General features: G+C 36.1%; 1 protein-coding gene and 1 long non-coding RNA gene across 2 annotated transcripts in view; both read left to right on the top strand.

Moving 5' to 3' along the window:
• The window catches only part of LOC114534699 (deleted in malignant brain tumors 1 protein-like), a 33,567-nt gene extending 11,841 nt beyond the window's left edge, over positions 1–21,726 (top strand). Inside the window, exons 7-10 of the mRNA XM_028556168.1 lie at positions 17,450–17,713; positions 19,039–19,374; positions 20,499–21,146; positions 21,373–21,726. Of these exons, the coding sequence (XP_028411969.1) occupies positions 17,450–17,713; positions 19,039–19,374; positions 20,499–21,146; positions 21,373–21,611 (1,487 nt within the window). The 3' untranslated portion in view covers positions 21,612–21,726. The remainder of the gene's footprint in view (positions 1–17,449; positions 17,714–19,038; positions 19,375–20,498; positions 21,147–21,372) is intronic.
• Positions 3,316–8,963, top strand: LOC114534702. Its single transcript, XR_003688159.1, has 3 exons — positions 3,316–3,355; positions 5,911–6,240; positions 8,878–8,963. It is a non-coding gene; the product is annotated as an uncharacterized LOC114534702 (long non-coding RNA).
• Positions 21,727–22,631: the final 905 nt, after the last annotated feature.

Genomic DNA, 22,631 nt, shown 5'->3' with positions numbered 1-22,631 from the left:
CCTACATTTCGTGGGTATTTTGAATAAGCATAAATCAACAGAATCAAGGTACAGAAACGAGCCCACAAACCTACTAAGCTATATAAAAAAAAGGTATGACACTTTTCTCCATAAAGGATCTGTATACCCAAGAAAGTGGACATTTTCATTCGTCGAACGCAAAAGTTATTTTTGCTGTTATATCACTGATCTTTATATATTAGATGGACTGAGAGAGCCAGGCCAAAATGTGGGAGTATGCCGATAAGGGGGAAAATTCAAGTCCCGGATTTTTAAGTTAAAATCTCACTATCTTTTAACTTAATTATTTTTGTTTGTATTGGCTTTAGGTATTTTCACAGTTCCATGCCTGGTCTGATGATATTATTTCCACAGAACGTCTTGGGGATAGTCACTTCATAACATTGAACGATAGTACTCCCAAAACCTCGCAAAACACTACTGCAGGGTTACGCAAATCCACTGTGACACTCTTGGTAAGAAGCTATCATGATGTTATAATCCACACCCCTCAGAGGATGCACACAACAATTTCCAAACATAGCCCAAAAAGAGTTTCCAAAATTAATATGCATTAGATGAAAATTTTACTTTCTTACACCTTATATTTGATTTTTTTACTTTAACCGAATGCTTCATTCTCATTGTCGTATTATACAAGTACTATACAACCGGATTTTTGGTTGTGTGAAAAATATTACTACGGTATACAGCTGTAGTGGAAAGGTGTTCAAAGACACGGTGAGGGTAAATCAATCACGATTTTGTGGCACTCCACTTAATGTAGATAAATTCGATTCCTGCAGGAAGACCGATAATTGACTAATTTTTCTCAACTGCTCCTGGCTTGAAAATAGTTGTGTGTGATTCAACTCGAAATTAAGACCCTTTAAAAACTTTTAGTTCAAAAACATGGTTTCATTCTGTCTCTTAGAGTTACCATAGCCTGAAAACTATGAAGTAAAATCGAAAAAAATCCGAATAAAGTTACCTGGTAATCAGTAAGAATTCAGTAATATTGCCAATGCTGCGTTCTGATTAGCTTTTTGCACTAATCACCGACTATCATCGAAAAACGTCTCTTTCGACGCTATTTAAGAGAAATAAATTTACAGCTTTTTTGTTGAGACGCGGTTGATTACTCATCTTCATTTCTAGAGCATAGTCGGTTCAATTCCGCCCTTTATCATTCCGCCCATTTCATAGAATCACAAACTTTACTTACAAACTTACCTAGCTTACTACATACCTCGGTACTTTATACTTCTTTACTTCGTGTTCTTAAACAAAATTTATTTCATGGAATTTCAATTCTGAGGAAATGCCGACATCGTCAAATCTAAAAATTCAATTGAGTGGTACGTATATCATTGTTGTGCCAATATTGGTTCCTGGAATCGTTGTTGGAATTCTCACAGCGATCATTATCTATTATCTTCGTCGTCGTGAAATTTACCACAACCATGCAGGAAGGGATGAATCTTACGGGAATTAATACGAAAAACGAATTGGCAACAGAAAAGATGAACTAATACTAAGTTGAGCAAAACACATGGTATTTTCTGTTATGTTTTTCAAAGAAAATGCCATTTGGATGTTTTATTGTCAGTTTGTGCATGGGTAAATTTACATACAGTCATCTTTATCGTAAACGTGGAATTAAACACTGCGGTTCAATGCATTTCGTAAGCTGATGCAGCCATTTAGAAATTTCTCGTATAAATTTGGATAATTAGTTTACTAGAATTAGTTTATTCTTCAAATCGAGATATCTTATTACTTGAATATGGCATATGCATGTTCTTTATCACGAAATATTAAAGTTAATAGAGAGTAATTATCACATATTAGTTGCACGAAAATAATGAACCGGCCTATAAACATAACAGAAAAAAGATAATTCACAAGGAATAAAACTGAGCTCCAACTTTTGCGACGCAGCTCAAAGTGCGAAGCGTGCCCTAACGTTATAACATAAAATATTATTTTAATGTGCAGATAACACTGAAATTGAAACGAACCAGAAGCACTCAAGCACACTTCTTTGATACGCGTAACGCTTACGCGGCACAGACATATATGCACATATCGCAATTGATTATCACGTCTTGTTTCACCACCCCGAATTTGATTCATTTCAATTTCTTTAGGGAGACCTTTTCGCTCCGAAGCTACTACAACTGATTTCGTAACACCATTTTCTACAACGTTTCCCGAACTATGCCTCCACTTTGCTCTCTCAGCCTTTTCCCTTTTAAAGGGAAATAGCAATATATTTTTTTATTTTCTAATTTGAAAGAACTTTGAAAACTGTATTTAATTCTCTTTTACCGTTTTTTTATATGTTGCTTACTTCTACAAATATTTTGATCGAAAGGAATGAAATATCCGCCATCTTGGAAAACTTTTTATCTCATTATGGCGGATATTTCGGATATTTCTCACATGGCGGATATTTCATTCTTTTCGATCAAAATATTTGTAGAAGTAAGCAAGATATAAAAAAACGATAAAAGAGAATAAGTATAGTTTTCAAAGCTCTTTCAAATAAGAAAAATAAACAATATATTGCCATTTCCCTTTAATCTTTTCTCTATCCAACGAATATTGCTGGGGTTCAAACGGGTTCAAACTTCTATTATCATTTCCACTTCAACTCCATCGAAGCAAAACGTGGCTAAAATATCATTCGGTTCTTATATAGTTATAGAACTATAAGAACTTTATTGACTTGAAATAAATAGCTATGCAACGTTTCACTAACGTGCAGACAGTTTTAGATAAATGGTTTCGGAGTTTACTTCATTCGGCAGGTTAAAGATTAAGAACCAATTAAGCTTTAAGATTGTGTAGATGTATTGCCGAAAAATGAAACGAAACAGAAAGAAGCAGTCTTTTGATCGCGGTTCGTGGACACGACCTTTCTGCTTTGTTTCGTATCAGTCTGTGATAACATTTCTTTGTTTTTGATATACGAACTTACAACAAATTTCAGTTTATGTGTGACACTATATATACTTGAAGGGCATTACTGACCCTCGCGGTGTTATTATAATTACTTGTATTAGAGTAAAATGATCGCTAAAAAAGTTTAATCCTATGGGGTAAATAAAGCATATATCAATGCGGTCTCAAGCCTCGCACACCCCGCTGAGGTAAACAATGAGCGGTTGCACGGGTGATCAATATCTTTGTCGAAGATATCGAAATCTGTCTGCAAATATTAAGCAGTAAAATATCATCAACACATGTACACGCCATGTTAGAGTTGAGTTCGTTATTTGAATGATGCAAGTCTTCGTCTTTATCACAGGCGTATTATGCGCGTTGTACTTTGTCCCAGAGCGATGTAAAGGTAAGATGTTTACATCTATAATTAAGATATTCCACAATTATGCAAAAGCATTTGTTTTCGATATCTATACATACAACATATGAGAATATAAACCGCAATTTCTCAAGAAGTACAAAATTGTATCTGCGTGGTAAACATCTTAATCGACGTGGATATAGGGGTTCAAAACGAGGCACTTTTATTTTCTTACATTCAAAGAAATCATTTCATCTCAACGATTATCATCGCATTGTTATGAGAGTTAAAGCGATATTAGACATTGAGAATCCTTGTTTGCTTTAATAGTAATATCCTTATAAATGTAACCCGACATTTAAAGTAATCATATAAAAACTGACAAAAAAGCATATTTAACGGAACACGCTTGCATTGTTCTCGACGCTGTGTCGAAAACGTTACAAATTACAAATTACACGTGGGTCGCACAAGGCTCTAATTTTGGTTCCCACGCCACATTCTCGAACCCAAGTCCATATATGCCCGCACAAAGCTCTGATAATAGCAGTTGGAGAAACAGGTCCGTAGTTGACTAGTTACTACACTCTGCCACGCATGCGTATAACCAGTTTAATTCGGGTTTATCTAAATTATCTTGACTGCTAATATCATCTAATCACACAATTCAATTAATTTAAAAGTCGATTTATTCTATTTTTTATGACTAATTATTATTAGATTAGGGCCAAGAGAATTGAGTAGTGGTTTTGTTTATTGTTTTTCAATAGAGTACAGAATTAGAGCTTTAGTAGCATGCAACCATGGTCATATTCGCCGGCCGAAAATCGCAAATACGACCATGGTCATATTCGCCGGAAAATGGCAAATACGACCATGATCATATTCGTCGGAAAATGGCAAATACGACCATGGTCATATTCGTCGGAAAATGGCAAATACGACCATGGTCATATTCGTCGGAAAATGGCAAATACGACCATGGTCATATTCGTCGGAAAATGGCAAATACGACCATGGTCATATTGGCCGGAAAATGGCAAATACGACCATGGTCATATTTGTTGGAAAATGGCAAATACGACCATGGTCATATTAGCCGAAAAATGGCAAATACGACCATGGTCATATTCGCTGGAAAATGGCAAATACGACCATGGTCATATTCGCTGGAAAATGGCAAATACGACCATGGTCATATTCGTCGAAAAATGGCAAATACGACCATGGTCATATTCGCCGGAAAATGGCAAATACGCATGACCACGAACATAGCTATACAACTACGGGATTTGTTATTCTCGCGCGTTGCTAGCATACGCCATCGCTAAAACGTCTAGTTTAGGCAATAATTTCATCCACTACGAGTTTCGCCAGAAGGTGTAAAAAAACAAAGCAGAGTTAGCGCAAAAATGACGAATTTTGTATTCGTTATCGCACTCCTTGTGATAGCCGAGCTCCCTTTTAACAATTCCAAGCAGCATTTGCCAGCTGCTAGTTTTTTATTTGCCATGATTGAGAAGGCCTTGAAGCACAACTAGATGCATCAGTTCACCCACTCAAGTCGGAACATTTTGAGATATGTATGGCTGAGTGGCCAACTTATCACTAAGACCCCGTTTACATGTAATTACATGATGCCGTTTTCATTTGAAAACGGTATTAAATTATGCCGTTTCGACCTTGCGTATATGCTGTTAATTTTTACGACGGAATGATGAGAGAAATGGATTTCATCCAACTTGGATGCTTGAGCGCAGCTCTTTTCATTAATATAATTTGATAATTTTAACAACATAGCTGTGTATACAGCCAAGCGGGAAAATTTTCCTGTTCTGGAAGAATGGCAAGATTGTGACTAAATGACTTATTAGTAATTTTATTAGTGATTACTTCCTACTAGCTCTTTTCGGTGTCATGTTTTCTGGCGGCGATATTCTTGTTTAAAATCTTATTGGCTTGTGATATTGGCTAAATGACAAACAATTATGTTGTCCAGGCATCGCGTAAACGCGACCACTAAGCGCCGTAAGCGGAAAATTTTCGAACCGCTGCAATTTTTGTACCGTTGTCAAGTTATGCTGGCATCGTGTGAACGTAGTATATAGAGATTACTTCATGGTTGGCGAGTGCGTACGATTTTTATGCACGAGTTGTGAAGGATCGCAATACGAACGAGTGAGCGCAGCGAATGAGTGATTTTGCGATCCTTCGCAACGAGTGCATAATAAAAATCGTACAAACGAGCCAACAATGAAGTAATTTGTTTATTAAATGTGTATATCGCTGATGAAATAGGACATCATTGACATTGGTAATTCCTCGTGCTGAGGGAAATGAAGCACTTTGTTTTTTTAAAGGAATTTTCCTTATTTCTGAGCACAAACAATTGAAGACTGGTTCTCGTATGTCGCCGACAGTCGGTGATGGATTGTTGGTGCTCAGAAAAAAAGAAAAACAATAAAGAACTTCAATAAATAAATAATATACCAAAAATAAATAAAACAATAAAGTACTTCATTTGTCAATGAAGTACATTGCCAAGATTGCCACTCAACCCGTTTTGATCACATAACTAATTTTTTGTTTCATGTTTCTAGTATTAGCATTATCCTCGTCAGATTATCGTGTTCAAACCGTGACGGTTGGTTCAGACGTGGAAATCCCTTGTATCAGCGACGATTCATGTCTATCCACAATTCTCCGTTATAGTTCGGTTCCTAGCTTATCCGAAAGAACATTTATTATGCACCACTTCAAAGGTCAAGGTCTCAAGATTCATGAAAGTTATAAAGGACGCGTCGCACTTCATAATTCAACGAAAGTAATCTTGCAGAATGTCAGAGTTTATGATAGTGGATTCTATGTATGTAATGTTTTTTTTAAAAACGGCTCAGAAGACATCTACCGAATTCATTTGAAAATTGGAGGTACTCATCTACCATAGGCATAGCCAGCGTCAATCATTGGGGCGGGGGACATGTTCATATATAATATGTTAGTTCAAGTTCGATGACCGTAAAATGCGTAGCCGTAGGAAGGAGCCGAAAACTATAGTTATGATACTGGGATCCTTGGGTGCCATCATACAGCCTAGTCCCTAGGCCTCATTGCACGCTGTTCCGTGCGTATATTAATGAGATTGAGATCGCGTACTAAAGAACGTATAGAGGCCTAGGAACTAGGCTGACCCCCGCAGCGACCATCGCGTAGGGGCAAAATATGGTAAGGTCGAGGTTGCTTGCTTTTGATATGCATACAGTTTATAGTCGTCGTGCTCGTCATTAGCTAAACCAAAAGCAAAGAACGGCTTTAGAAAATTCGCAAAGTCGCGAATTTTAAAAACTCCAGATTGATAGTAGCTTGAAGAATGAGCGACCCCATATGGCAACCCTCATTATCATCTCATTATCTATTGTTTGAATAACATTCGACGCAAACAAAATCTAAAACAAAAACTAGGCCTTATTTCAGAATCCGTTGTCTGACACAAACATTACATATTTCACCACAAACAAAGGTATTATACTTTTACTTAGGACTGTTATGAAATGTGCACTAAAGTATTAAGCTAATAGTGCATATTGAATGTGTCAAGCTAGGGATCAAAGATAATAGTCTTCATAGATAAACAGCTGAAGTATTATTATTATTATTATTTAACCTTATTTACAAAACGGTAACCCTTCAGTACTAAAAACTGATTTTCAAGAGGCCGTTCACACGCTAGTAAAAATCAATCTATACATTACTTACAAAAATTAACACACACAATTATATAAATTTATGAAAGTATAAGAATTAAAAGAAATTACTAATTATTAGACGTAAAATGGCTACCAAGAATATTTTTAAATTGAGCAATTGTTAGCTCTTGTTGTTTTGCAGTGGTTGGCAGATCATTCCACAATGTTACGCCGGAAAAGCTGATGCTTTTCTTCATAAAGTTTGTCCTTGGCTTTGGAATTTGAAAATTAATTTCGTTACTTCGTAGATTATGAGCTTTATTGTTGCTTATTTTAAACATATTTATCATAGATTCATTGTGATTTTTGTTTCTTATATTGTACATAAACGTTGCCTTTTTTATTTTCATTCGTTTTGCCAATGGTAGCCACCCAAGGTCTGCTAGGATTTCACTCGACCTTGTTTCATACGATTTACCAGTTATAACTCGTGCAGCCCTGTTTTGCATTTTTTGTAACTTTTCGATCAAATAACTACTACAAGTATCCCAAACAAGGCTACAGTAGTCAAAATGTGGCAGAATTATGGCATTGTAAACTTGTATAAGAGCAAACTTCGGTATATAAGGTTTCATGCGTCTCAACATACCAATTCCTTTGGAAATCTTGGAAACTTTTTTTGTAAATGTCTGTTTCTCATATAGGTCAGCGACACTCGGCGTATGCTTTTGTCTGTTACATGGAGAAGTGCATTCTTATTTTGAATAAATTTTATTCGTCAACGGTCACCAACAATTAATACATGGCCGACTGTCGGTGACTAATGAGAAATAGAGATTACTTCATGGTTGGCGAGTGCGTACGATTTTTATGCACGAGTTGTGAAGGATCGCAATACGAACGAGTGAGCGCAGCGAACGAGTGAGTTTGCGATCCTTCGCAACGAGGTTGTTAAATGTGTATAGAGATTTTGGAGACGAGGTTGTTAAATGTGTATAGAGAATTTGTTTATTAAATGTGTATAGAGATCAATTTGACAACGACACGCTTTTAATATACAAAAACTCAGTGATCAACAAAATCGAAACTTTATCCATCAAAACATATTTATTACCGTTCAGTTTCTTTGTAATTTTGTTCAATAGAAGTTAGATATTCTTTCCGAAAGATTTGAGAATGTGCTGAATGTAAAAATATCTTGAATATGAGAATTATGTTTTGAATTTCACTCCTATATGTCGACGCCATCTTGAAAGAAAATGTAAACCAAACCGCCAAAATGACATACGACAATTTTTCACGTGTGAAGAATATCGTACGTCCAATCAAAAGCCGTGTATGGCATTTTTTCACACGTGAAAAACATCGTACGTCCAATCAAATTGCATGAAATTTATTTACAGAGTGAAATACGATTTTTATTTCATCATTCTGCTGTGCATAAATCTCTGTACACATATAATAAACAATTATTGGATGAGGTTTTTGTGATATGTAGAGTTATCAAGGTCGAGGTAAGCGTTATCAGCCGAGCCGAAGGTGAGGCGGATAACGCTTACCGAGACCTTGATAACTCTGCATATCACAAAAACCGAATTCAATAATAGTTTTATTATACATTTGAAGAATAGTAAACATAGCATGAACGAATGAAAAACCTTCTTTAAATGGCAACATCCAAAAATACATAAATTATTAATACATAAATACATTCAAGTGAATACCGCTTGTTAACCACCGCAGGCTCAATTGCAGATAACTCAGTTATCTGCTAGCAGCTAACTGAATTTTGCGTGATTGCGCGATTTATCTGTCAAGCATTAGCCAATCAAATCGCTTTTACTACTATAATGTATAATAATAATATTACTAATCCCACAGGAATAAAAGCACCGCTCAGATTAAGAGGGCCATCCAGTGCAAAAGGCATCGGTCGTGTCGAGGTATTTTACAACGGAACCTGGGGGACAATCTGTCTTCATGAATGGAATATGAAAGATAGTACTGTTGCATGTCGTCAGCTTGGTTACCCATATGCCATTAGTACTGCACATGCAATAGATCACCACCATGTTCCATTTGGATGGTATAGTGTACCTATATGGTTAAGTCACGTCGCTTGTACCGGAGATGAAAGATATATTTCAGAATGCTCTCATCCAGGATGGGGAAAAAATTCTTGCTTGCACTTTCGAGACGTGGGAGTACAATGTTCTTTGACAGGTGAATTTATTATTATATATGGGGTTCCACTAGTCAAATTAATTTTGAACTTTATCAACATGATATAGCTATAACATGGCTTACAGTATTCTGTCACGCTAGCTCTATTTCTCTTTGAGTTATTTTGCACGACAGACAGTAACGGAAATGAGACTTTTCAACAGGAGAGAAAACGTTTTGCATAGTTATATTCATAAATTTTAGAGAACAATGTAATTTGTTAAATGTAATTTTTTTTTATTTTCACTTGACAACATATATATTTCGGGCGAGCAACATGATCGGTTAGTAGGATTACTAGAGAGACCAACATATATATTTCTGGCGAGCAACATGATCGGGTAGTAGGATTACTAGAGAGACCAAAGGAGGGCAAGCTTTTATATGCATGCATACAGGCCCTTTGAGACTGACTGAGACATACATACTAACATGAGGCAAAAACACTATCCCATGACGTAAAGAATTTAAATTCATTCATGATATATAGACTTGTAATTATACCTGCCGAATAGATATATAGGTTTGCACAGTTTTACTCGTTCAACCATAAATTTCTTCTGTCTGGTTATAACGTCTGGTTGAAACCTTGTTTTGGTTATATTTTTAGCGGGAATAACTGTGTTACTCAGTTGCTTCAGTCCTATCCAAGCGAAAGAAGGTGATGATTTCACATGTGCATGTAGAGGTCTAGGTGCAGGAGGAGTCCCAGCAACCAGCGTGTCGTGGTATAAAGAAAACACACGGATTACTGAGAAAAAAATAGAAAGAAAAATATTGCTGCTAAGAAATGTTGGTAGAAATGCCAATGGGACATACAGCTGTGTAGTCGAAAGCCACAATCTTACAGAACGCAAATCAATTCAACTGACGATTCGTCGTAAGTATAATAAAAAAATATTATTTTTTTCGTTGTTGTAACAGGTTGTATTATCAGTATTAAAAGTGGAACTGTATATTAGTACATTCGTAGACTGACTAGAAACCCTGTCTGTTTATTTGGAGAAACCAATTTACCAGTCGTTTCCTGTTCCTATTGACTTGCTTCTTTTTTTCATGCTAAAATTATTTTTTGTCCATCGTGGTGAGCTAAATTATTTTTATTCTCTTCTTCCATGTGTTTAGGAACGAACTTTCGTTCAGCCTCGTTTAAATGTAATAATAACTTCTTGTTAACCAAACACGAGGTCTTTTTGTACAGACCGAGCTCGTAGAGCAAGGTTTGTACAAAAAGATCGAGGTCTGATATTTCTCGGTAAAGACCGAGCAAGCGAGGTTAATAAAAAGTTCATTATATGGCATAAGGGATGTATTTGCACTTGAAACAACCAAGAAATGCATGAATTCGTATTAGTAGCCTAGCTGGCACGCATTTGATAAAAACAAAAACAAAAGATTAAATTATTCAGTTTACCTAAACTGTCTGGAGACGCCTTATTAATTTCAATTAATTTCTTGAGCATTTATTTGTGCCTTTCTCATTGAGAACTTCTTTGTTTTTCATCTCGTAATGTATCGTCGCTAACGCCGGTCAGTTACAGAAAAGTGCCGGTCCACTACGGGAAAGTAATGGACCGCTGAAAATTATTCTCAACCAATCACTGAGCTCCATTTCACCAGAAGTGACGTTTGCTATATAATAATATCTTTTTAATAACGACCAGAAGCTTTTTTAATAACAAATTTTATTAAATTTAAATGCGTAAATGTAAGCTGATAGTGGAGTAAACTCCGAAATAATAGAACTCATTAACTATGTCGGGGAACATTTCTGCAAAAAAATGTTCCTTATTCGTCACCTGCCTATTGTGTTTTGAACAAATAAACCAATAGTAAGGTCTGAATTAACATGTTCTTCAAGTCACGGTTGAGGAGCTAAGCCAAGCCTATAGTTGGGCAAAAATACAATAGACATGTGACGGATAAGGAACCATTTTTTGCATAAACCTGGACAATAACATAGATAATGAATTGTGTGTTTTAATAACTGTGCTCTTACTTTCACAATGTTTTTCATGAAATATTTTAACAGCCACCCCGCCTGTCAGATTAAAGGGGCCTTCAAGTGAAAATGGAATTGGTCGTGTAGAAGCGTTCCTTAATGGAGGGTGGGGAAGAGTTTGTGATAAAGATTGGGATTTCATCGATGCTAGGGTTGTATGCCGTGAACTTGGTTATCTGGATGCTGTTGAGCAACTTAATTATACGACGTTTCTCAAAGGTTATGATCCTCCTGGGCCGGTTTACGAACTTACATGTAATAAAAGAGATCGAAGTGTAGAAAACTGTTTTCACGGAAAAAAAGGCGACGACAGGTGCAAAGATGCTGGAGTAGAATGTAGAAGAACAGGTATAAACGTATGCTAAATTAAATAAACTAGTACAGCAAACCGCCTTCAGCATCTAAAGACCGTTTATTTCCGTCTGCGCAGTATTATGCAACAAACTATTTTTTTTTCACTTCTCAAGGAAAAAAGAAAATAGACCATTTTAAATAAGATAAAAGAACGTGGTTATATAGCTTTCCTCAAAGATGCAGCTAGACATGCTAACTGGTAATCTTTCGAAGAGCCACGTCCCATTTTGAAAATAATTTTTGAGAACGGTTTTATGTATTAATATAGGAATGAAATATTATAGTGACACTAGACTATAATATATTTTAAATACAATTCTGATAGTATTTTCACATCGTTTTAGCGGTAACTGAACGAGTACGGTTACATGGGAAAAACGCGGAAAATGGCACTGGTAGTATTGAAATCTTCCACGATGGACGATGGGGATATATCTTAGATTATGGATGGGATATGAGAGATGGTAGGGTTGTATGTCGTCAACTCGGTTTTCCTGATGCTAGAAGGATTTTGATCGGAACCGATCGTGATCATTTCGACAGAACCTCTCGACCGTGGTTGAATAAAGTCGCTTGTACTGGGGAGGAACGTAATATATTTGATTGTCCTCATGGAGGTCTCGGAGGTCGTACTCACGAAGAACACCACAACGCAGGAGTGCAGTGCTCTTCAAAAGGTATATTTTTACACTAAACTAAACTAAACTAAACTAAACTAAACTAAACTAAACTAAACTAAACTAAACCAAACCAAACCAAACCAAACCAAACCAAACCAAACCAAACCAAACTAAACTAAACTAAACTAAACTAAACTAAACTAAACTAAACTAAACTAAACTAAACTAAACTAAACTAAACTAAATTTTATTTTACCGAAATTTTACTACTGTTAATATTTACTTTAGCTATCTCTTAAGGTGAAACAAAAGACACTTACTATAAAAAAACAGTATCCTTATAATGTTTTTTTTTATCATTTAAATATCTGCTGTAAATATAATTCTAGTGAAAATATTTCGTGGATTTACAGTATAACATGCGCTTGATAAACCATCAGTCATACAACTGTATAAGTACTGTTTATAAAAGAAGTAATATGGAAAAAATATTTCCATGTTTCTGTACAATTATGGAAAGTCCTCTTCACCAATCAGCACGCGCGTTACGTTAAATGTTATAATTTCAATTCAATTACTCTTTCAATTTTTAACAGACCTGCCTGCAATACGTATGGAAAATAAATTACTAAAGCTTATAACTTTATCTATTTCTAATTTTTAGTGGGACTGATTGTGATATTCAGTTGTTTCACTCCTGTTAAGCTAAGTAAGGGTGATAATTTCGCATGCGTGTGTAGAGGTGAAGGAGGAACCGCTGCTGTTAATGTGACATGGTATAAAGAAAACACACAGATTACGGAGACGAAGAAAGAAGAACAATCATTGGTGCTGGAAAATGTTGGTGAAACTGACATGGAATATATAAATGCGTAGCTGAGGACCACGATCAAAAAGACGAGAAACAATTGATGTGGTACTTCCCGTAAGGACATTCGTAACGGATATTTATGATTGTGCGCTTAGTTTCTGAAGTTTGTGTTTGTAACAAAATTTAATTGATTGGCTGGAAGCGTCTCGCAGCATGCTAGTATCTGTCATCCAGCCGCCGCGAAAACGTAACCAGCTCGCTATGCATGTGAAATACAACTGCATGGCCAGCTTTGAAAAATAGAAAGAGAGAACGACAACATAAAATAGGGAACAGCTAGTGAAATCGTAAAAAAATCGTAAAAAAGAGTGTAGATGAATTAATCTAGGATAAACCATGTATACGGGTTTTAACCCTCTACCATGGAATCGCTTAATTTTCTTGTGTTTCTATCTCAAACTTTGCTTGGGATTATTATTTAGAGAGAATTACTGTGGCAATCAACTGCTCCAGCGCTATCATAGCAGACGAAGGTGATAATTTGACATGTGTTTGTAAAAATGGAGGAATCCCAGCAACGTGTCGTGGTATAAAGAAAATACGCGGATGGCAGAGATTGGTGAAAGACAAACATTGGTGTTACGAAATGTTGTTGAACAAGACAATGGAATATATAGCTGTGTAGTCCAAAGGCACAATCTTACAGAACGCAAATCGATCAGCCTGAAGGTTCATCGTAAGTAACACTCAATCGTGTGATGTAAGCTTTCCAGCTTCAATAAGCAATACTAAATTCGTAGTGCGACTGAAAAAAGCGAACAAGAATCAGTACAAGTACTGAAGAGAATCAGCACTGATAATTCGGAAAATACCTTTTTGTATTGCTTACGTATAGTATTCCGTTTTTAAGTTCTCAAGGTGGGCTTTCACAAACAATTTCTAAAGCAATGAATAATCACATGCAACAACTTGAAATTTGCAGTGCGCGACTAAATCGTCAGGCGGGCAAAGCCATTGATTTTTAAAATAAATTATTTTTCCACAAAATAACTGATGGAATTACTCATTAAAATATAAGAAAACGACGATAATTTACAGAGATCGCAAACTCGTCTCCAGTTAAGGTATTCCCGCTCTTCTCATGCATGTGTGGCCAGAGCAAATACCCTGGAAAATGTTGGAAGCATCGTTAAAAATGAAATGAAATTAATTTAGCAGATATGAATATAGAGGAAATCCACCATACTGGGGTCTACGTTCTTCTCATTTTCCCTTCTTACATGCCTTAATTTTTCTCATGCTAAAATTATCGTTGTTTGCCCATTGTGGTGGGTAAACTCTTCTTTTTTCACGATGTTTGTTTATAAATTATTTTAACAGCCGCGCTTCCTGTCAGATTAAAAGGGCCTTCGAGTGAAAATGGTACCGGTCGCGTGAAGTGATGGAAGATGGGGAAGAGTTTGTGATTCATATCATGATAACGACCTTACTGTGGTTTTTTGCCGTCAACTTGGTTATCTTGGTGTTTCTGATAAACTTATGTTTTGGAACGTTCCCAAAGGTTACGATCCGCCTGTGCCGGTTTATGAGGTTTTTTGTGAAAAGGAACATCAAAACGTAGCAAGCTGTAGTTACAGAATACATCGCAACAAATGCGACGATGCTGGGGTAGCATGTAGAAAAACAGGTATAAACGTACTGAATTAAATAAAACATAACAAAAAAGTGCCCTTGGTAGTAATTCCGTAAAAGTAATTCCGTTAGTCCAGAAATTTCGCGCGTGCTCTTAGAATTGCATTAGAGCACAATTTAATAATTTCTGGGCCTGTTTGGCTAATGACTACATGTATATCTGGGGCATAAATAATTAACAAAAAATAAGAACGGCCATGCAAGTGCAATTTATGTGTTCTATGGAGCATTTTATAGTACGAGTTTTGTTTTACTATGTTATGTATATTATGCAACAAACTATTATTTAGTATATTATGCAACAAACTATTACTTTTTCATTTATCGATGAAAACGGATCCAAAGTAATTTTAATACTAGACTAGAAATACATGCATGCAGCAACCCCTCACTAAAACCAAGTACACAATTTCTGAGTTAACCTGACCTAAACTTATATTATGAAATGACACAAAACTCAAATCAGTCTTAAAGTTTCCATCATTCAATACAAAAATAATCACAAAGCTAGTGTAACATTGCCCGTTCAATTTTGCTGCATTATACCATGCCAGCAATTAAGTAACGCTTTAAAATCGAAGTTTCAAACGATTAAAACAGTACAAAATCTTCACAGACAAAGAAAAAACTTCAAATGTTATTTTATTCTGTAATTGCAGTCAACGCCGGCGGCTAAAAGTTTCAGTATACTTTATAAATATAGTGTGTATTTTTGATACCAAAATTCAAATTACACTTTCAAAAACACTTTTTGAAGTTAAAGCAAAGGTGTAATAACCCTTCACAGGTTTATGCGTTTGCAGAAAAAGCTGAAAATTTAACAAATGAACGATTGAACGGCATACAAAGCTGAAAAGTATACAAATACGGCTCATTCTTACCGCGAAACAAGTACGAGATAAACAAAGTAAACACGTACCCTTTGTCTTTGAAAACATTTATAAGCTTGCAGATTATGAAATTCCTCTTACACGGCTTTGTTTTGACTGTATCCACGTTCATCTTTGCTATCTGTCATGCTTATATATCTTGTTTCTTCTCGTTTTACTTTCTTTGCACAAAGTTTATGAAACGCTTTTACAAAAATGTTTACGAAATGACAGTTAAATTGCTGACGTTCTCATTGAATTACAAACTTTCTGTCTTAGCCAATCAGAACGTTCGTTGATTACCAGTCTACACTCGTTCGCATTTCACGCATGCGCATAAGTACCATGACCATTGAACGTCCGGTCCACGGTCTACGACATAGAATTTGAGCAACTTTGGATTCCGCTATGTTCTGTCACAATACCCGGGTGTAATAAATCTCCCAGCGGAATTAGTACCCTCGCACGGCGCTTCGCGCCGGCTCGGGGATGATACTAATTTTTTAAAGACATGCAAAGGTGGTTTTAAACATCTCCTCATAGATGCAGCTTGACATGAAAATTTTGAAAATCACTTTTGAGAACGTTTTTATCTATATATGAATGAATACATAGGAATTAAGTCACATAAGACTTGCCGTTGAATAAATAGAATTCAACGTAAATCATGTAGTATTTAGTAATGACTAAGACTAAACTTCAGTATTGAGACTAACACGGCAGCGCTACAGTGGGTAGCTGTATGAAAAATTTTATTAGTGTTCACGCTACAAAACAAATGCCGGGCAGGGATGAAATGGGCACGGGTACCCATTTTAGCCGCGGTGCCGTGCCAATAAATCGCTGTGTATAGTGTAAATCCGGGTTATTTTTAATATAGCGTTCAGGCTACGAATACAATGGCCGAGCTAGAATGAAATTGTTACCGTACACATTTTAGCCATGCCGTGCCGATAAATTGACTGTAGTAGACGGGGCTTAAGACGTGTAGATCAATTAACCGTTTAAATACATTCTAATGGGTTTTGTATGCTGTTCTAGGGGTAACTGAAACGTGAGGATAAACGAAGCACGCGATGGTCTTGGAGGAAGTATTGAGATTTTCCACAATGGACAATGGGGGTTTATCTTAGATAGTGGATGGGATATGAGAGATGCCAGAGTAGTATGTCGTCAACTGGGTTACCCAGATGCCAAAAGGGCTTTACTAGGTGTCGACCTCGGTAATCCCGAAAAAACTCAGCACCCGTGGTTGGATGATGTCGCTTGTACTGGAAAGGAACGTAATATACTGGACTGTCCTCATGGAGGTTTCGAAGATCATCATTTTAAATTTCCAATTGCTGATAACAACGCAGGAGTACAGTGCTCTTCAAAAGGTATATTTTATGCAATAAACTGTATATACTGTAAATAATTATAGTACGTGCATGTTAAGGTCAGACTACGGATATTACCATAAAAAAATATTTACAGTAAATATTTACAGCAAGAATATTGTTTTCACTTTTCCAGTGAAATATACTGTAAATATTTGACGTAGAAAAATTATTTTATACATTTACGACATGATCTACCCTTAAATCAAACTGCATTATTTACAATGCTATTTATATGCAAAAGCTAATGTCATAAACCGATTCGATGTTTTTCTATGTAAAAAAACAGTGTTTCCGTAGATTCATAGAAATTCGCTTATCGAGCAATCAAGATACACGAGCGAACCGAAAATGTTACCATTACATTAAACTGAAAAAAGTTTTAAAATTAACAGAATTTTTTTAATGTAACAGCAGCAAAGCAATTGCCACCTCTGTCTGGATGGGAAAAAAAATTCAATGAATGCAAAATTTATAATTTTAAATCTTTTTCTAATTCTCAGAGGGACCGACTGTGATATTCAGTTGTTTCGGTCCTATCACGTTAAATAAGGGTGATAACTTTACATGCGTGTGCAGAGGAGAGGGAGGAACCGCTGCTGTTAATGTGACATGGTATAAAGAAAACACACAGATTACGGAGACGAAGAAAGAAGAACAAACATTGGTGCTGGAAAATGTTGGTGAAACTGACACGGGAATATATAAATGCGTAGCTCAGGAACACGATCGAAAAGACGAGAATTCACTTGATGTGGCAGTTGTCCGTAAGTACACATAACAGATAATCTATGCAGTTTTGTTTTCCAACTTTGTAAGTAAAGCAAGTTAGTCGGGAAGAGAGGAGTGTTGAACAGAGTGCTGGCATTTCATTCTTAAATCCGCTGTCAAAACATAAGCAGTTTGTTGTGTCTGTGAAATACAGCGGGCACATTGTGAAAATATAAACAGGGGGCTTGAATGTGTGAATTGAAAACTTTCTGAAAAAAACAAGAATGTATAAAGAATGTATATCAAAAAACTGCAAATACCATAATTTGTATGCACGAGGTTATACATTAGAATTTCAATGACTGTGCAACTAATTACGCTTTTGGGATTTGAAAATACGTTTCCCAGGGTTATCAAAACCAGCACACAAAGTGAATTAAAATTAGGTCAATGAAGAATGGCTCAGCTAAGAGTATTTCTTGTTTTAAAGTACGCCTATTAGTTCTGTTCTTAACTGAGCCATTCGTAATCGAACTCATAAGTTTAATTCACTTTGTGTGCTTGTTTGATAACCCTGGGAAACGTATTTTCAAATCCCAGAAGCGTAATTACGTAATTAGTTACACAGTCATTGAAATTCTTTAATGTATAATCTCGTGCATACAAATTATGATATTTGCAGTTTTTTTTATACACCCTGTATAAGTCTAAACTTGCGTGTACAGTAGAACGCATGCCTCGCGCAGCTTTCAACAATCCCAAATGGAGTCCAACTTGTTATTTAATATTGTATATAATTTTCAAACCTTTCTTTCGGGAATTTGATGAAATATATTGCATACCCGTTCGGGATGATATACAGGGTGTCCCAAAAAAAACGAAAACTATTGAATCAGTCATTGTTAAAATTTGAATGCCGTGTTCACGAATTTTAGCTCGTGGGGATTTAATGCAACTTATGAAATGGTAAATGCTTTGTGTGGCTAGAGAAAGGGGACATGTCGAAGGTCATGGTCCTGAAGATGCACATTTAAATATTGTTATCCGTATTTGTAAATTGTAAATATTGTTAATAAATATCATTTTTGCGAACAAGCAAATTTTACTGCATCATATGCATGCATAAAAATGAGTATGGTAAACATTTATACACCTTTGGGTCCCAACAGAGTGCTTAGGCATTCAAACTCGAACAATTACATTGTTACGGGAGATTTCAATAGTTTTCGTTTTTTTGGGGACACCCTGTATATCTCAATCTCATGGGCAAAGCGATCGGTATAATAGGGCTTTACATAGGGCTTATATTAGTTAGAGTTTCACATCACCATTGAAAGAAAAGGGCTCAAGACTAACGTTCACTTTATATAAATTATTACAGCCATGACTTTGCCACTCAGATTAAGAGGGCCATTGAAAGAGCAAGGTATTGGTCGTGTCGAAGTATTCCTTTATGGAAAGTGGGGATCAGTGTGTGACCCCCATTGGTGGTTCACAGACGAGTCTAAGGTTATATGCCGTCAACTTGGTTATATGGGCACTCCTAAAGAGCTTGCTTACGTTCCTCGCAGTTATGGACCGATGTTTATCGTTGAATGCGATGGGACAGAACCAAACATAACAAGCTGTTATTACCACACCTATATCGAAGCTGGGGATTGCACTCATTTTGAGGATGCTGGAGTACATTGTGAACATAAGGAGGTTAAAAATAAAGGTAAAAAACTCCTTTAATTGTCGAAATATCATAAGCCGACTGATTAAAGATGTTCGAAGAGTCGCTGTTTTCGGAGACGTGCAAGTTTGATGCTTTCATTCTACACTGAAATATTTTTCAATCAATCTACAATAAATAATAATTATTATTATACATTCAAACTGTAATCTCGTTTCTGATTGGTCGAAACGCTCCAAATAAATCTCAATATCCGGTTAAATTTCATATTTTTACCGGTTGTGACGTCATACCGAGGGATGTTAATTTTTGGGATCGAACTTCGATCCAACCGGAAGTACGCAGCACTGCGGCAGCAAAAGCCCGCGAAATTAAGAATTCAGAATTGCAAAAACACATTACCAGAAATTTGGGACAAGATGGCGTCTTGATAAAAACAAACATGGCGGCCAAATTTCATGCGAAACAATATGGCTTAATCACAAAAGTTTAAATTACGCTTCCTATGTGTGTTTTTTTCTTGGTTCGGAGTTCGAATTCTGTAAATCGCTCAGAAAGGAAGAGTTATAACAAAAAATATCCACTCACTAGCAAATCCTCTAGGTTCCTGAGTGCGATTTATATACAAGTCCAATTTGAATGATTCGGCTATATAAACCATAGTAATATCGGTAAACATGCTCTACAATCTGGTGAAATACACCACTTTCCTTTTGGACGATGCAAAGTTCGGAGTTGGAAATGTCTTTGGTTGTGATATAGCTACCGATATAACTCATAAATATCTTCGTATTTTTTACCGCCACGGTTCCCACAGCGTTTGAAATTTCATAATTCTTCAGTGTGTTAAGCATCCGGCCATATACATTTGAAGCATAATTATAATTGCGTAATTATACCATCGAGCCATTTTATGAAATTTTCACCAATTCCTTGGGTCAAGAAGCGGACGCTGCCCACGAACGCGGACGCAAAATGTCCCAAATTTCTGGTAATGAAATATAATCATGGCGTTCAGTAGATTTGCCACATTAAACGAGGAAGAATTAAAATTTATAATAAAACAATTATTGGATTCGGCTTTCGCATGATATCAAGAATTATTCAGACCTCGGTCAAAGTTATCATAATTAGTCAAAAGTTAACATAACATTATAATCTCTCAGCAGATTCAGTTACACCTGAATTGACACCTTCATCCAGCTACACTACAATCCTTAACGAAAATGGAGTCGCTGCTACACACAGGATCGATACAACAACTGCTCTGAATTATAGTCCTTTAGGATCATACGTTGCAACCACGCCACACGATCGTGGAGACGGTGGTTTCAGTAGTGAGTCCCTCCACATGGAAAAGAAACATACTGTAATAAAACCTTCAAACGCCACTGTTTCATATAACTCTATTTCAAAGACAATTGCTGGAAATATCTATCTCCATAGCGATATTGCCAGTACAGAGAAGATGCGTAACGTAACAGCTTTGAATCTCAGTCCCACAGTGTCAAATAATATGACTGTAAAGCATCACCCTGGCAACACCTATAAAGTTCAAGGCTCCGAAAGTTCATCATTTTTTATATACAGATCTTCCAGGTCTGACCAGAGCATTTCCATAGACCGTTTTGAAAACAACCAATTCATATCTAAGACCTTCAGCATTCCAAATACATCAACTGGGCTCTATAAATCTACAGCAACCAACACCCTTAGAAAAAGTCATTACGACACTATAATCCAAACACCCCACAAGACGCACACGACAACAGTTTTAAAACACAGCTCAAATGTAGACCATAAAAGTGCCATAGGTAAGAAATTAATGTATTTTAATAAAAGGTTATAAATTTTTAGAATTTTGCACTTTTGTGGAACGAATCATTATGATCGTCGGCTGCATGCAATTCTTATACAGATTAGACAATCGTAGAATTTTGGCCAATAACATGATCTAATTTACATCACGTGTAAATATTTGAATGCTGTAGTTCAGGCGCTATTTTATCAAATATCTTTGCATGGGTTTTCAATTTTCAGGGAACTCTGATGATACCGACGAATCTGCAAACTCAATTGAGTGGTATATTATATTTGTGGCAATCTTGGTTCCCGGAATTGTCGTTGGAATTCTCACGGCGATCATTATCTATTGTCGTCGTCGTCGTCGTGCAATTTACGACAACCAGGAAGAGATGAATCTTACGGGATTTAAAACAAAAAAAAGTGAATTCGCAGCAGATGCAGAAGACGAAAATGATCAACTGATATTTGGTTGAACAGTTTTCTTTGCGATGTTTAATAACGTCAATTTAGTGTTTACTTGCTATTTTTCCAGTAGGTTTACAGTAAAATTTACATGAACTCGTGTTATTGCTTTTCTTTAACTCAATTTGGCCGAATAAAACGGTTAATTTTTAAATGAATGTTAACTATAGCAATTTAAGAAAATTTAAATATTTCCGTAAAGAATATACACATGCCACAATATGATTGTTTCGATATCATGTATAATTTATATGAGATTCGATCCGATATATGAATTGGATGAATATTAGGAAATATCTTTCTCTCAATAAATCTTAATATTAATGTATGCATCCTTTTGAGGGAAATATCCAAGTTTTGTTACAACGAAAGCATTCATGCTTCAACTTTCTAAGCGGGCCACGATTTTGTACTTGTGTCACAGGCGGAAAACATTGGGTTTATTTAAAGATACGGCACCATGAATCGATGTATATCACAATTTGCTATAACACCGATAGCTATTAACGTTGAAAAATTCTGAAATAAATATGCCTGTTCTTGGAGGCGGCAAAAAATGCGTCATGTCCGCGTCGGCCCACTCCCCTATAGGCAACTACTTAAGGATAGTGGGTAAGTATACCTAAATTATAATAGATACTCGTTCCCAATGCCTTCTGTGACTTTATAGGGGTGTTGGGGCAGGGAGGAGAGAAGAGGAAAGGCCTCACATTTCGTGGGTATTTTGAATAAGCATAAATTAACAGAATCAAGGTACAGAAACGAGCCCATGCACAAACCAACTAAGGACATAAAAAACAAAGGTACGACACTTTTCTCCATAAAGGATCTGTATACCCAAGAAAGTGGACATTTTCATTCGTCAAATGCAAAAGTTATTTTTGTTGTTATATCACTGATCTTTATATATTAGATGGACTGAGAGATCCACGCCAAAATGTGGGAGTATGCCGATAAGAGGGAAAATTCAAGTCCCGTGGATTATTAAGTTAAAATCTCACTATCTTTTAACTTCTTTTTGTTTATAGTAG

The sequence above is a fragment of the Dendronephthya gigantea genome, unplaced genomic scaffold (genome assembly GCF_004324835.1).
Source record: "Dendronephthya gigantea isolate DGI-Jeju-01 unplaced genomic scaffold, DenGig_1.0 000104F, whole genome shotgun sequence".
Classification (NCBI taxonomy): Eukaryota; Metazoa; Cnidaria; class Anthozoa; order Malacalcyonacea; family Nephtheidae; genus Dendronephthya; species Dendronephthya gigantea.
Note: the sequence above shows the minus strand (reverse complement) of the source record. Positions and strands in the feature narration are given on the sequence as shown.